At 35.8% G+C, this 17,211-nt stretch overlaps 2 protein-coding genes across 2 annotated transcripts; both read right to left on the reverse strand.

Moving 5' to 3' along the window:
* Window positions 1-109: 109 nt before the first annotated feature.
* LOC131542085 (GTPase IMAP family member 4-like) lies at window positions 110-5,426 on the reverse strand. The gene is made up of 4 exons (XM_058778397.1): window positions 5,303-5,426; window positions 4,662-4,774; window positions 4,524-4,575; window positions 110-2,760 (listed from the first exon to the last, which is right to left on the reverse strand). The coding sequence occupies exons 2-4, from the start codon at window positions 4,740-4,742 to the stop codon at window positions 2,015-2,017; spliced, it is 879 nt and encodes a 292-aa protein (XP_058634380.1). The 5' UTR covers window positions 4,743-4,774; window positions 5,303-5,426; the 3' UTR covers window positions 110-2,014.
* A 3,442-nt stretch (window positions 5,427-8,868) lies between these two features.
* LOC131540664 (GTPase IMAP family member 9-like) lies at window positions 8,869-15,065 on the reverse strand. Its single transcript, XM_058775781.1, has 4 exons — window positions 14,922-15,065; window positions 13,318-13,488; window positions 12,537-12,588; window positions 8,869-12,394 (listed from the first exon to the last, which is right to left on the reverse strand). The coding sequence occupies exons 2-4, from the start codon at window positions 13,438-13,440 to the stop codon at window positions 11,556-11,558; spliced, it is 1,014 nt and encodes a 337-aa protein (XP_058631764.1). The 5' UTR covers window positions 13,441-13,488; window positions 14,922-15,065; the 3' UTR covers window positions 8,869-11,555.
* Window positions 15,066-17,211: the final 2,146 nt, after the last annotated feature.

Genomic DNA, 17,211 nt, shown 5'->3' on the forward strand with positions numbered 1-17,211 from the left:
CTAGTCTCTCACAATAGCTGAAATATCTTTGTATGGCAAAAATAACAGTAGTATGCAATTATGAATTCAGACAGCATCTTTATATGCTTAAACAACCCTATTAAAAGACTGATGATTTTACTTTTATTAAGGTGGCAGTGTTCTCCCACAAAAAGAGCACACAGATGCTCACCAGCATGTACTGTACCAGCCCTAATATATAGAAGTCAAGCACTGACTCATACAACAAAAGAGACAAAAGCACAGAGAGATGACAGCATATTCAGTTTCGCAAAGTAAGGTACATGTATAGTACAAATATATTTCTCAATTTACATGATGTTGGAATTCGCTCACTTTTTCCCTTTTCTCCTGCATGTAAAATGTTACAAAACATTTACTAAATAAGCAGTAATGAACGAATGAGCAATTTGGGACACAGCAATTGTCTGTTTGAGAAGGCATTCAAATTCTGGGTGTGTATGGTAGACTATTGTTTTATGTTTTACTGGACGCAAACTGCGCACGCTCTTCTGTGTCAGCCGCACTGCACGGATACGTCTTCTACGTGTATTTACGCTTTGATTTGATGGAAAACAGCATATCCGTGAGGTGCGGCTTTTTTTAAAAAAGGTACACTTTTGTACTTTCTTTATCTCTAAATGGCGCATATTAGTAGCTTAAAGATCCAGATTAATACATAAAGTTTAAATATTAGAACCTAAATATTACATATTAGTACCTTTTGAAAAGGCACTGCCCCAGTGACAGCTTTTGTACCATTTTAAATTATAATCTCTCTTTAGTTCAACATTTATAAGGATAAGGAAAAGTATATAATCTACACTTGTACATTTTCATACTGTACAATACAGCAGTTGTAGACTGAAATTATATAATACCTTCAAGTCAAAAGCTAACTATTCTTAAGTTTAAATGAAGGCCAAAATGAAGTGCTTTTATTGTGACTTGCACAAAACAAGAATTTTCAAATACATAAATGCACCACTATTGTAGCAGTAAAACCAATGCCAAGTACTAACAGTGTAATAAAGGAGGGTGATACCCATGATGTAAAGTTGTTGTTGGTTTCGAAGGAGATGCTTCAGTGTCCTACATAACCCATGAGAGAGTGGGGTAGAAACTGTTGTTCTTGCTGTATAATCCTGTCACTGCCATTGTAATCTTGATATAGACAGGAAAAAAGTGCTTGAATGTGTGCTTGAAAATTGTAATGTGTTCCTAGCCCCTCTTCAGCACTAATGCTGTCTTTTGAACACTTATTACTTTTATCTTTGGCAAAATAAACCGAAGATTATACATCATTTACTCTCTGTGCATGTTCTGTCTTCTTTTTTTTTTCCAGTTCTCCCAATCTCTGTTGTCTGATTTGAACACTGGATTTACAGTTAGTGGTTATTATTACCAGCAACAATATGTCCTTGTTTTTGTCCTTTAAGCAAATGTTTATCACTTCAAAATAAATTATTCCTTATTCATTATAGATAGAAGTTAAAACTCACTTTTGATGTGGTGCTCATGAAAGTCTGGATGCCTGTTATGCACAGTAAATTTCTCAGTGTTAAATCAACACCACTTTGTGTACATATGTTTCCCAAATGTACACCATGCAGTGTTGATTTAACACCAGGGAATTTACTGTGTGTGGAGTTTTCCAACCTTCAAATACACACTTCTACTTCATATACAAACAAGTTTGTACTACAAAGATACACATTTATCAGACATTTCATGTTCATCTTTTCACAGTTAAACTTTCTTATGTCCCATTCACCAGGAGGTAAACGTGCTTTAATTCTATTTTTTAATGACTTGACTATTTAACTATTCATCTTGAGATTTGAAATGCCTTCTGCAGTTAATTTAGTTTTTCAGTAGAAACACTCAGTGAGTTTTCACATGGGTCACATCAGAAGGTGATCAATATAAGAATTTGCTTAATGCCTTAATCAAAAAACTGACCCCTTGGATTAAGAATGGAAGATCATTCTGAGCTTGGTATCTTGCCAACTGGTCATTTATTATTGTTTAACTTTTTTAATGCTTTTTCATAGGCCTCATCTTCAAGTTGAGCCCTTAGAGCTTCTATCTCCCTCTGTTTCTGCTCCTCAGTCTCCTTCAGGATACATTGTTTCTCTTCCTCAATCTCTCTCTCAGCCCTTTCAAGCATCTCACTGGTGTAATGTTGACCACCGTTCCCAGTGACCATTTTATCAATCTGGTCGAACAACTGATTGACTTGTTCAGGATTTTGTTCTTGATTGTTGAACACATGGTATCGTCCGCTGCATGTTTTGATGAAACTGAGCAGTTTTGGGTTGTCCCGCACAAATGTGTGAATGTTTTTGTCCTCCAGTCGATCTCCATGAGTGAACAGTGCCATGGTGTAATTGGAGGATTCCTCACCAAAAACTGTTTGAATGATTCTAACAGCTTCTGCTTCTTCATCTGTGAATCTGCCCAGCTGAATCACAACTAAGACGACATGTGGACCAGGAGCAGAGAGAGGGATACAACGTTTAATTCTGTTGACCACTTCCTCTGTAGTTAGGCTGGTGTCAAACAGACCTGGAGAGTCAATGACTGATACATTTCTGCTATTTATAATTGCATTAAATTTTTCACATTGTCCAGTCACAGAGGAGGGTGATATCTCTGATTTAAAAACCTTTTGTCCCAGGATGACGTTGCCTGTTGTGCTTTTCCCCACACCTGTTTTTCCAACCAAAAGAATCCGGAGTGGCTCGCCTGGATGATGCACTGAACATTAATGAGAATTATATCTTTTTTTTTTTTTTTAACTCTTGTTTATATATATTTTTTAATAAAAAATTGTTAATTTTGCTAATTTATTAAAAATAAAAAACTGAAATAAATACATTGCATGATTCAACCTGACAGATCTTGAGAAGTGAAGAGGTGAGGAGAAGAATGGCAGATAATTGCGAATGCAAAAATGCGGATAAATGCAGATGTGCAAAGCTTGTCGCATCATACCCAAAAAGACTTGAGGTTGTAAAAGTTCTTATGCACTTATGCAATGTTCTTATTACAGCTTTTCCTTTTTAATACATTTGCAAAGTTGTCACAAATCTGTTATCAAATCACAAATCCGTTATCCCAAAAACATTTGGGATCAGTAAGATTTTTAATGTTTTTTAAGGTAGTCTCTTCTGCTCATCAACGCTGTATTTATTCAATCAAAAATACAGAAAAAAAAAAACAGTAATTGTAACTGGGCAAACGAGACCTGAGACATGCGGATCCATGAGCAAAGCTTTTATTATAGAGTGACATGGTCAAAACACAGGCAGGGTCAAACATAAGTTAAAAGATATGTTGAGGACAAGACACAAGAGTATTCCAAGGGCATGCGTGGGTCGTAGATCGGCGAACAATATCCAAAGGGTTTAGACAAGAGGGGTAATCCGAGAACATGAGCAATAGTCCAAGCAGGGGCAAACAGAGTCCAAACGGAAAGACGAAGGGTTAATCCAGGAACACGGGCAAGAAACAAAACACGAGAATACAGACAAGGCTAGACTAAGACAACTAAGAGGGTTCCGTATCGCAGCTAAAACTAGGAGAGTAATAAATGCAGAACAATACTGGAGATTAAACAGAAACACAGAATGGCTCGGTAAGGCAGCTAACTCTAAGGGAGTGCTAAACGCAGAACAATACTCGGCGATCTGTGAAAGGAAGTTCATGGTTTAAGTAAAGTGTGTGATGGGAATCAGCTGTGTGATCAGTGCAATCAGCTGTGTGTGAGTCATCAGTGCAATGGATGATGGGAATTGAAGTCCTGGGTGACGTGCAACAGTTGCAAGAGTGAATGGAAGTCCATGGACCTGATTCGTGACAGTAATATTGTGAAATCTTATTGTAATTTCTAATATTGGTTTCCTATTTTAATATACTTTAAAATAGAATTTATTTCTGTGACGCAGTGCTGAATTTTCAGCATCATTACTCTAGTCTTGTACTCTAGTGTCACACGATCCTTCAGAAATCAGAATCAGAATCAGAATGAGCTTTATTGCCAGGTATGTTTACACACACAAGGAATTGGTTCTAGTGACAGAAGCTCCACAGTGCAACAGAATGACAGCAACAAGACAAGACAGATAATAAAAAGAATAATATACAAAATAGACAATGTACAAAATAGCAAAAAACACAATATATAATATGGACAATATATATATATATATATAACAAAAATAAATCAGCATATTATGCATAGAATGATTTCTGAAGGATCATGTGACACTGAAGACTGGAATAATGAAAATGCAGCTTTGATCACAGAAATATATTCTATTTTTAAGTATATTAAAATAGAAAAGTGTTATTTTAAATTGCAATAATATTTCACAAAATAAAAAAATTTTCTGTATTTTTGATCAAATAGATACAACCTTGATGAGCAGAAGAAACGTCTTTAAAAAACATTAAAAATTTTACTGGTCCCAACTTTTGAGCAGCAGTGTATATAGATGGATAATAAATCAATAGCTTACCTATATCATCCAAATCCTGTTTTTGTTGCTTGAAGATCCTGACATTTGGCCACTTATACAGTATGTCAAAAAGATAATCAGCTTAGAATGAAAACAGGACAAAGTATCATATTTTAAACGTATAGCATGTAAGCATACCTGAATTCCTACTGAAATAGCTGCAACAATTATACAAAGCATCAGTAGTATTGAAGAGAAAGATGAGTTCCAAGACGTCATTGTTGATGGTCTTAGAGAAATGTCCTGCACAGCTATAAAGGCATGTAAAAATAGATAATTAGATACAATATAGATAGATAAACAAGGCCATTTTATGTCATGAATTTTAAACTAAATACACTTTTTATGCTAGTTTGCTAATCCTAATTTATATTGTATGAATTTTACACCAACTCTGTTTGCTACTGCTTTAAATCAAGCTTTATCTATAGCAGGGGCAGGCAACGTCGGTCCTGGAGTGCCGCTGTCCTGCAGAGTTTAGCTCCAACCCTAATCAAACACACCTGAACAAGCTAATCAAGGTCCTCAGAATTACTAGGGCTACAGGCAGGGGAGGTTTTTTCAGGGTTGGAGCTCAACTCTGCAGGACATCGGCACTCGAGGACCGACGTTGCCTCCCTGATTTATAGCTACCCTAAACGGGTGCCGCATCTCGATCACACAAAACAATGGACTTTTATTAAATAACTACTTTAATCCGCAGGTTTTCAGTGCAAATATAAGTTAGTATAAACCATTCTCACTAATGGATGAAAAAAAAAACATAATTTACTACTCACTTTTAAATGAAGAGCACGTTGTGCAAATAGCTAGATTGAACTAGGTTTCGATTTACTTTCCTATCCATGAGATTTAGTTTCGCTTGCTAGCCTTGCTTCACAGGAAGGGTTGTCTGGTGTAGACTACCATCTATAGGAGACCAGACGCCACTGCATGATGATAAGATTTATCAGTCAGTAAAGCAGCACGTCGCCTGTTTAGAAATGTATTTAATCACAAACAGATTATAAAGCTGAATTTTTCTTCATAAAAGTGATTTACATGAAAGAAAATTAATAGTAATTAATATTTTTAAAAAATATTGAAAATGCCTGAAATGTTGAAATTCATATGAAATGTAGAGTCACAACCCTGATGAAAAAAACAATAGAAACCATCACAGAAATGCTAATGGTTTGCCCTACAAATACCATTACAAACAGGGGCGTCATGCGCTCATTATTTCTGAGGGGGCACGAAGGGGGGGTTAGTGGCTGGTCATGAATGTAATGTGACACACAGCAGCCACGATAGCACTGTATACATAGGCTTATGCTTTATTCATTTATTTTTTCGAAATATTCCCAAACTGGTTAACTATTTCACGAAATATCTCGTTTCTCAAATGTGTAAGTAAATCATGCATTTTACACGAGTGACCTATTGCCAATCTGACCTGTCCAGGATTCTGTTCTTCATTATTGAACACATGGACTCTTCCACTGCAAGTTTTGATGAAACTTAGCAGTTTGTTGCTGTTACACACAAATGAGTGTGAATGTTTTTGTCCTCCAGATGATCTCCATGAGTGAACAGTGCCATGGTGTATATGGAGGAGTCCTCACCAAAAATCTTTGCATCTTTATCTGTGAATCTGCTCAGCTGAATCACAATTAAGAAGACGTGAACCAAGAGCAGAGAATAAAATGCACTCTCAAAATGTTGCCTGGTGTATCATCACTTTAACACAAGACATGGCCTGCTGACAGATGAATCACTGAACAACATTCTACTGAACGACATCAAAGAAGCATGCGAACTGCCAAACAATGAATATAATGGCACAAAGAGAAAAATAATGGTAACACTTTACAATACGGTGGCACTAATATGCATTAATTCATGCTTAACTAATGCACAGATAATCATTGAGTTAATATAACTCGTGAAGAACTAAACCATTTATTAATAATTACTGCATCAGCAACAAATAAACATTCTATATGATTCATAGATTAAGTAATCAATAAATTGTTATTAGTTAAATGTGTCATAATGTATTAATTTCCTAATAACATATTATATTAGCTAATAGTGTAAATTCATGTGTTAATTACGACAGTGGTTCGAAGCGATGTATTTCAACTTCCAGTTGCTTTAATCATTAGCTAATGATTTACAACAAAGATATCATTGTTACGACTTTACTTGTTGAGGCACATGACTAACTAATTCAAAATCCATAACCACAATGACACATTACTTAACAATTAGGTAATAGAAAATAAGTACTAGAAAAATAAGTACCAGTAGCATGAATATATATATATGGGTACTTGTGTGTTTTATAGAGTAAATGCTAAAACGGCTTGCCATAGGACATGACAACCAAAGGGCGAAATGAAATATATTGTGGCGATGAATTAAGAATTTGTTCCTGTAACGGGGCTGACAAGACGTGAGACGTGCGGATCCAAGTGCAAGCTTTTATTTACAGGCATGGTCATAAATACAGGCAGGGTCGAAACAATGGCAAACAGGTATGGCAGGGACAAGACAAAGAGTAATCCTAGGGCAAGCGTGGGTCGACGATCGGCGAACAGTATCCAATGGGCAAAGCAGAGAGATAATCCAGGGAACACGGGCTAGAATCCAATAGGGGTGCAAACAGTGTCCAAACGGCAAGGCAAGGGTTAATCCAGGGAACCCGGGCTAGAACAAACACAGGAGAACAGGCAAGACTAAGGGTGCTTTCACACCTGCCTCATTTAGTTCGGTTGAATCGTACTAGAGTTCGTTTTCCCTCTTGGTACGGTTCGTTTGGGCAGGTGAGAATGCAGCGGGTGCGCACCAAAGCGGACCAAACAAGCGTGCGAGACCCAGCTGAAGAGGTGGTCTCGGTCCGCTCAAACGAACTCTGGTACGGTTCGTTTAAGGTGTGAATATGAACCGCCTTGATCCGATCCAACTGCAGAAAGCACGCTCAGAAAACACACAGCTCGCGCATATAGTGCTGTTGTTTGCATTTCAATCGCTTAAATCACTCGTTTTCAAACCGCAATGCTTAAAAACGCGTGCAAATTATGAGTTTTCGTGACCATAGCGCCCACAGCAACATGACATGAGTGCACTAAATAGGCTAAAGCTTGCCGCAAAGCCCCGGCAAAAGTTACAATGAATGTGTCTTGGGAAAATAGTAAGGAGATATTTGAATTATTTATTAATAAACTAGTGTTTTCTGAGTCGGTGTCACAAAAATGAAGTTAAAAATCCTGACTCGCATCTCCTCATTGGACGCGCCTTTAGAAAGAAATGCATCTTTAGGGATTATAATGAAAGAGTTTTTGTTTTGAATATGATTTATTTCGCTTTGTAGAAATTCAAAGCTTTCTATAGATATATTCATCATGTCTGTAAGGAAAACATTCAGTTACGGTTCATTTTTGACGGGAAGCGCATCCAATTAGTTTTATTTATTTTAGAAAGGCACGTTTTCTTGATATTGTGAGTGCACACAAATAAAAATATACCCTTTACAGTTCCGAACGATGTATTATTATTACCTTTATGAGCAACAATTACGGCGTATTTGTATGATGTTCTGAAGCGCGCTTCAGCTTCCACTCTCCGCACAAACGATATGATGTACGCCTAGCGCACATGTATCTATGTAAATGTTTAAACTAACATTTTGATATGCTTTGAGTATTTCATGTCTATAGATTTTATTTTTGGCAAGTTGTAATTACAACATTGTATGACATGTCTCATATATGATGCTCATAAGTTTCTTCATATTGCGTTTTTCTCTCATGACAGCAAATCAGTAAAATAATAAAAATTGCACTACGAAAGACCTCCATGATTAGCCTGTTTTTGCACTTCCTGTTTTTCCCTGCTTGAGAATTTCTGTCCAATGAACGGATGACCTTAGCACACATGTGGTTGTGTTTACAATTTCTGGTTCACTTACAAAAAGGGCAGTGTGAAAGCGAACCGCACCAAACAAACAAAAAAAACATTCTATTTGGTCCGGACCAAAGCAAGTGAACTATCGGACTTTCCTGGTGTGAATACACCCTAAGACAACAAAGTGGGCTCCGTAGTAGCTATCGCTAGGCGAGGCATAAGTGCATACAATACTCGGCCGTGAAGGAAAGAAAGTCCAGGGTTTAAATAAGGCATGTAATCAGTGTGTGCGTGGGATCAGGTGTGCGTGTGATTAGTGCAATCAGCCGTGTGTGCAATCAGTGCAATGAATGATGGGAAATGGAGTCCAGTGTCATGGAGTCAATGTGGTGAGCGAGTGACCTCTGGTGGAGGGTGAATGGAAATTCACAGACCGGATTCGTGACAGTTCCCATGACTTTAAATTTATTCTTTCATTTTATTTACACACAGGACACAGGACCAAACATGTTTAAAAATTGCAAATGTTTTATTGAGAGTGTAATCAATTCAATGCAATTAACAATTCATCAAATATCATTAAATATGAAGTGTCTGTATAAATGTGTTTTTTTACTTTAGGGGCTTGTTTTGTTTGTTTTATGGGGGGGCTTATTAAATTATAAGAGAATATTAAATACTACTCTTACTTTTTATTATACAAATATGTAATTTAAAATGTCTACAAATTTATAAAACTGATCCGAGGTAAAAAACATAGACACTGGCCAAAGGTTTTGAAGCTTCATGAAGCAGTGCTTCGAAAGCAACCAAGTTTTGCAAGCATTGTAGTCAAATGGGAATGCAAATTCTAAATTTTTCCAATTCAAATTTTAGTTGCCTCTCATTTAAACTGATTTGCTCTTTCACTTAAATATTTTCAGTGATTTTGAGAAGAAGAAAATTATCAAACATCAATTTTATGTATGGTTTGTTTGGTTTTCTGATGTTTCCTTGACATTGTTGTTGCAAATTCTGCTGATTTGTCACAATAATACATCATGTGATCATGCTGCATAAAAAACTACAAATATCAAATCAAACTGAATAGAAGCCAAAATAACTTAGGAGAAAGAGAATAACACGCAATCACACTTGTGCTTGTTGCATGAAAAAAAAAATTCCAAAATTTCAAAACTTGATGTTGTGACAAATATATCTTAAGAAACCCCTTTCATCATAGAATGTGCAATGACTGATAACAACAAATAAATGTGTTCATCACATAATTAATAATGCTTGTTTTTATGCTGATCTGTATTTGTACCTCCAGTCCCTGAGAAAAACACCTACTAAAATGAGTTAACAGTACAGTTCATTGAATGACAAAGCACCTGCTTAATCAATACAAACTAAATTTCATATATTCAGATTCAGATATTCAGTTCGTCGATGTCTTATGTGACCCTGGACCACAAAACCAGTCTTAAGTGTCAATTTTTCGAAATTGAGATTTATACATCATCTGAAAGCTGAATAAATAAGCTTTCCATTGACGTATGGTTTGTTAGGATCGGATAATATTTGGCTGAGATACAACTATTTGAAAATCTGGAATCTGAGGGTGCAAAAAAATCTAAATATTGAGAAAATCGCCTTTAAATTTGTCCAAATGAAGTTCTTAGCAATGCATATTACTAATCAAAAATTATGTTTTGATATATTTACGGTAAGAAATTTACAAAATTGCCATTTGTTGCTAGGAATGCATCTTCTAAATGTCTATTGTATATTGCTTTTTGGGTGTTAAGCACACCTAATTCTCAACCCCATACAGACAACTTAAGGGCACTCAGTTCATACTCATGCAAAGGGCACAAATAAAAATAAAAATTTGATAAGCAGCTAGGGTATACAAATAATAACCTAGCAACATAAATCAAGCTGAATATTATCCTTGGTTAGAGTGGAAAGAGGTATAATTATTAAATAAATAAAACATGCCATGGAATCACAATTACATCTGATATGAGCATTTTATATATAATTAAAACTGAGTAATATTCTATTCATGAGAACAAAATAAAATGCAGTTTAAATTTATGGTAACACTTTAGAATACTGTTCCATCGTTATTGAATAACTACACAGAACAAATGGCTAATGCACTATTAACATTGTAGTAACTACTATTAACTAACAAGAAACTGTGATTAACGATTTATTAAGAAATAGTGTTAAGTTGAAACTGGTAGTTCACTATTAGCTAAACAATAACTACTTTTTTTTCATATATCCTGAGAACTCCTAAGAACTACTTTATACAGGTTTATAATTAATGTGAATTATGCATAATGAATAATTAATTCATGGTAACCCACTAGTAATGACTCAAGTATTACCAAATCCTTCTAAATGAACTACTAGTTACTTGGATCAGTATTCTAAAGTGAAAATCATCATAACTTCCTAATATTGACTGATGTCATTGTGAGCTTTTGAGATCTATGTAATGTTTTGGATAATAATGACTCAAGTGTTACTACATCCTTCTGAAGAAACTACTAATTATTTGGATCAGTATTCTAAAGTGAAGATCACGGTAACCCACTAGTAATGATTTCAGTGTTACCAAATCTAGCTAAATTAATTACTAACCAGGACCTTACAAAAACCTCAAAAGTTCACAATGACTTCAGTAATTACTAGATAATTATCATGTTATTCACTTTAGAATACTGATCCAAATAATTAGTAATTCCTTCTGAGGAATTTGGTAATACTTGAGTCATTACTAGTGGGTTACCATGACCTTTAATTTAGAATTAATTATGCATTATGTATTATTCATATTAATTATTAACCTGTATACAGTAGTTCTTAGTAGTTCTTGGGGAGGTATGGAAAAAATAATAGTTACTGATTAGGTAATAGTGAACTACCATATTCGACTAAGCACTGTTACTTACTAATTCATTAATCAAAGTTGCTTGTTAGTTACTAGTAGTTACTAGCGTGCTAATATTGCATTACTCATGTGTTCTTCTGTAGTTATATAAATTTATATAAAAAATATATAATGTATACAGTTTAAATTTATATATAAATGTATAAATCCATGTCATGTTTTATTTATTTAATACTTATAGTCTTTCCTGAACTGACTTAGCCTAAGAAAAATTTCTTCACGTTGCCGAGAAATGTAATGATTTTGCCCCAAATTGAAGTGCTTCTCTCAGCTTGCCATCTTGCTTGCTGCTCGTGATCATTCTTTAGCTTTTCTTCAGCTTTTTTAAGGGCCTCACCTTCAAGTGTAGCCCTCAGAGCTTCTATCTCCTTTAGTCTCTTCTCCTCATTCTCCTTCAGGATACGTTGTTTTTCTTCCTCAATTGCTCTCTCAGCCCTTTCAAGCATCTCACTGGTGTAATGTTGACCACCGTTCCCAGTGACCATTTTATCAATCTGGTCGAGCAACTGATTGACTTGTTCAGGATTTCGTTCTTGATTGTTGAACACATGGTATCGTCCGCTGCATGTTTTAATGAAACTGAGCAGTTTGGGGCTATTCCGCACAAATGTGTGAATGTTTTTGTCCTCCAGTCGATCTCCATGAGTGAATAGTGCCATGGTGTAATTGGAGGATTCCTCACCAAAAATTGCTTGGATGGTTCTAACAGCTGCTGCCTCTTCATCTGTGAATCTGCCCACCTGAATCACAACTAAGAAGACATGTGGACCAGGAGCAGAGAGAGGAATACAGCGTTTAATTCTGGCAATCACATCATCTGCAGTTAGGCTGGTGTCAAACAGACCTGGAGAGTCAATGACAGATATTATTCTGCCATTTATTATCGCATAAAATTTTTCACATTGTCCAGTCACAGAGGAGGAGGATATCTCTGATTTAAAAACCCTTTTCCTCAAAATAGTGTTGCCTGTTGCACTTTTCCCCACACCTGTTTTTCCAACCAGAACAATCCGGAGCTCGTCACCTGGATGATGCACTGTGCATTTACAAGAATTACAAGTATTACATTAAATTTACATGATAATCACTTGCCAATCTTTACATATACATATAAACAAAAGCCATAATGCAACATTTATACAATAATATTTGAGCCACTAGTTGGGAAAAATACTTACCTATATCAACTGAATCATGAACATGATGTTGATGATTTTGTAGCCTAAACATCTAGAAATTATTAACACAATATCAAACATTTGATCACATTTTCTCATTTATAGAATATTTATACACTCTAAAAAATGGTGCTAAATAGCACTAAAAGTGGTTCATATGTAGCACTTTAAAGGTTCCGTACAGCTCCTTTGTCAAATGGTGCTATGTAGAACCATAAGAGGAACCCCATTCTCCTCCTTAGATTTGAGATGTTTCTCACTCTTTGTTTGCTATGAATGAGAATTTACTCGTGATTTTGTGTTTCTGGCAAAAGCTGTTTTGAATCACTTTTATGCTTTTCTAAAGTCAAAAAGTCTCATGTGGGGGCCCTGGAATATTTTCTTACAGGGGGCCTTTGGGGGCCAAAAAGGTTGAGAACCACGATGTCTTCAGAAAATACACTGTATTTAATGTCATATTTTAACCCTTTCCCCAACTAAACTAAGAGAGAGTTAGAGAACCTTTAAAGAACTACACAGAGGTCAGGTTCTTTATATGGCAGTGTTGCTCACCCACCCCAAAGAACCACTGAAGAACCTTTTAGTGTGTGTGTACAATATGTCCTTTTAAAAGGTAATTAGTTTAGACAGAGAAAAGTATATAAAAAAAATTCACACGCTGCCCAATACAGCAGTGGTGGATTGAAATTAAATCATTTCTAAGCTATTTTTACATATCCATATTACAAAAATGTAAATATTTTCTTGTATTGTAACAAGGTAAGAATTTTCAAATACATACCTGCACCACTACTGCAGCAGTTACCCCAATTATTCCAAGCACTACCAGTATAATGAAGGAAGATGAGACCCATGATCTTGATGTTGTTGATAACTGTCTCTGAGAATGAATGGTGTCCTCCATAGCCAGGGGCGGCGCCAGAGAATTCTGAACGCAGGTGCTGAGGGGGTGCTAGATCAAAGACAGGGGGAGCTGGGCAATTAATAGTAAATATGACCAAAACATGTTGTTGTTATTATTATTTTTTATATGAATAATAAAATTGCTATATAGGCGCATTTCAAATGTTTATGAGGAGTGGGAGTATTATCGCGCTTAGCCTACTGTATGACATGGGGGCGTTTGCGCAATAATTTTATTTATTTATTTATTTTTCCTGAGGAATGAGCTTAAACAGACATAACAAATAAATTTGCAGAAATCTTGAAAACCTATTAAAAAAACACACAAACAAACAAAAAAACAAATATTTTCTGATTATGTAGTATAGGTGCATTAGGCTTGCTGCAACGGTGTTGGCGGTGATACCGGTGTTAAGCACCGTCCCTCACCGTCATTTAGATTTTTTTTAATAGATTAAAAATACTTTAGTTCAGTTTAGAGAACAGGCACAACAATTAGAACTAAACGCGGCTGCTCAATGCAGCACACCGAACTAACGACAGTCGCGCATCACAGACCAGATTTAATTTATCACGTGAGGAGAGTGAGTCGAGCTGACTGTCGAGAAGAGTGAGGTGAGACAGACAAGACGATGGCAGAAGAGTTTCAAAACCAAATGTAAAATCTCCTGTTTTAAAAATATTTTGGATTTTGGAAAAGCCTGTTGGCCTGCCATTTAGCCTAATATTGGAAATTTTTAATTTATTTATTAACATTCGTTTCTCATTTATTTGGTTCCACAGTACTTGCTGATTTTTATTTTATTTAAACTGTGTGATCCCGCCCCCACCTGCTAGCCCCTCCCTAGCGCCGCCTATGTCCATAGCTAATGAGAAAGTACAGTCAAAACTATTGTTCTAGTAATGCAATCCTAAAATGTGACAGCCTTTACAATAAGTAAAATAAAGAAATAAATGAGAAATGTCATCTCTTCCTAGCCCATCTCTTATTACTCACATGATGTGTTCATATTTGTAATTCAAATTTTATTCAACTTTATTTAAAATGGGCAAAGGGACAACAAACATATTACTTGAAACCAAGGTTTATATACCTACACTAAACCCCAGATTACATCATTTACTCCGCGCATGATTTTTTTCTCCATTTTCTCTCATTGTCTCTGCCCTTACGAAAAAGAAGTTTATTCAAGTGTGCTATTAGTATACTTCTTTTAAACTTAAAATAGGAAAGTATACTTTTAGTCTACTTTTTATGTACTTAGAAATGGAGCTCAACTCTGCAGGACATCGGCACTCGAGGACCGAAGTTGGCTCCCTGATTTATAGCTACCCTAAACGGGTGCCGCATCTCGATCACACAAAACAATGGACTTTTATTAAATAACTACTTTAATCCGCAGGCTTTCAGTGCAAATATAAGTTAGTATAAACCATTCTTACTAATGGATGAAAAACAAACAAACATAATTTACTACTCACTTTTAAATGAAGAGCACGTTGTGCAAATAGCTAGATTGAACTAGGTTTCGATTTACTTTCCTATCCATGAGATTTAGTTTCGCTTGCTAGCCTTGCTTCACAGGAAGGGTTGTCTGGTGTAGACTACCATCTATAGGAGACCAGACGCCACTGCATGATGATAAGATTTATCAGTCAGTAAAGCAGCACGTCGCCTGTTTAGAAATGTATTTAATCACAAACAGATTATAAAGCTGAATTTTTCTTCATAAAAATGATTTACACAAAAAAATTAATTAATAGTAATTAATATTTTTTTAAATATTGAAAAGTCCTGAAATGTTGAAATTCATATGAAATGTAGAGTCACAACCCTGATGAAAAAACAATAGAAACCATCACAGAAATGCTAATGGTTTGCCCTACAAATACCATTACAAACAGGGGCGTCATGCGCTGGGCTAGTGGCTGGTCATGCATGCCATGTGACACACAGCAGCCACGATCAGAGGTGTCATGCCCACGTGCCCCCTCAGATTTTTGAGCCAAGTGGATTTTGAATGCAGCTTCCAAAAGACAAAAAAAAAAAACCGCCGATTAATATTTTCTATATTTAATACAATCACATTGTGATTAAATCGTTCAGCGGTCATATCATCAGCTGCTAAATTCAAATCTGCATTAGCTGGTGCTGAGCCAGATACAGAAGCGTTTTTACAGCACTGTGCATTATAACCAATCACACACGATGCTGTTGTGCTTATGAATGCAATGACCAATCAGAGGCGTTCAGATGAGTCATTGCTAAAATGCCTGTGTTTTCTTCATTAGCTGGCTGACTGAATACCTCTTTCTGGCGAATTCTCTCCTAAGAATCTGTAAGTTAGATATTAATTTCACAGTGTAAACAGCTTCAGTGATTTTAATGGGAGTTTTTAAGAGTAGGCCTACTTAAAGTAGACTGTCAGTGAAAATGTTCTTTGATCATGTAAATGTTCTTTGCTCTCTTTCTGTAGCTACAATGAAAGTAGGCTATTAGTAGCCTAACTGGCAATGTGTTTATTCACATTAACTTTCAATGTTAAATTCACATTAAATATAAAGTCAGTAGTATTAAAAATATGTTATGGCATGACACCCATAAACAGACAGGTTTTTATGCATAGTTAATAGATTACATTATATTAATTACTTTGACCATCCCCCACTATAAACATAATCAATAAAGGTGAGAATCAAGATATTTCATGATATAGTTAATGTGTTTGGGAATGTTTCGAATAAAGAAAAAAATTAATTAAACATAGGCTAAGTGCTGTTGTGGCTGTTGTGTGTCACATGACGACCCCCAAACTCGTGCCCCCTCAAAAATAATGAGTGCATGGCCTGGCCACGATAGCACTGTATACATAGGCTTATGTTTTATTTTATTTTTTTCAAAATATTCCCAAACTGGTTAACTATTTCACGAAATATCTAGTTTCTCAAATGTGTAAGTAAATCATGCATTTTACACGAGTGACCTATTGTCAATCTGACCTGTCCAGGATTCTGTTCTTCATTATTGAACACATGGACTCTTCCACTGCAAGTTTTGATGAAACTTAGCAGTTTGTTGCTGTTACACACAAATGAGTGTGAATGTTTTTGTCCTCCAGATGATCTCCATGAGTGAACAGTGCCATGGTGTATATGGAGGAGTCCTCACCAAAAATCTTTGCATCTTTATCTGTGAATCTGCTCAGCTGAATCACAATTAAGAAGACGTGAACCAAGAGCAGAGAATAAAATGCACTCTCAAAATGTTGCCTGGTGTATCATCACTTTAACACAAGACATTGGCCTGCTGACAAATGAATCACTGAACAACATTCTACTGAATGATTAAAAACATCAAAGAAGCATGCGAACTGCCAAACAGTGAATATAATGGCGCAAAGAGAAAAATAATGGTAACACTTTACAATACGGTGGCAATAATACGCATTAATTCATTCTTATACTACAGGGCCGTTGAATGCTTGAATCTGATTGGCTGATGAACGTTCTGAGGTGTGCAATTATTTTCAGGGAAACGCACAGCGAACGTAGTTCCAGGCATCTCTTGACCGCATTACATGACCATATCACTTAGCAAAATGATTTCTGTTATTTCAAAGGTCTTACAACAGCAAAATAACCAAAACCCACAACGACACTGGCCAAATAAATAAATATAGTAAATAAAAGGATAAAAACGACAGATCATGTCCATGTTTTTGCCACAAAATCACGCTTTATTATGTACGGAAAGCACATACTCTATCTCTCC

Source organism: Onychostoma macrolepis, chromosome 01 (genome assembly GCF_012432095.1).
Source record: "Onychostoma macrolepis isolate SWU-2019 chromosome 01, ASM1243209v1, whole genome shotgun sequence".
NCBI classification, from domain to species: domain Eukaryota; kingdom Metazoa; phylum Chordata; class Actinopteri; order Cypriniformes; family Cyprinidae; genus Onychostoma; species Onychostoma macrolepis.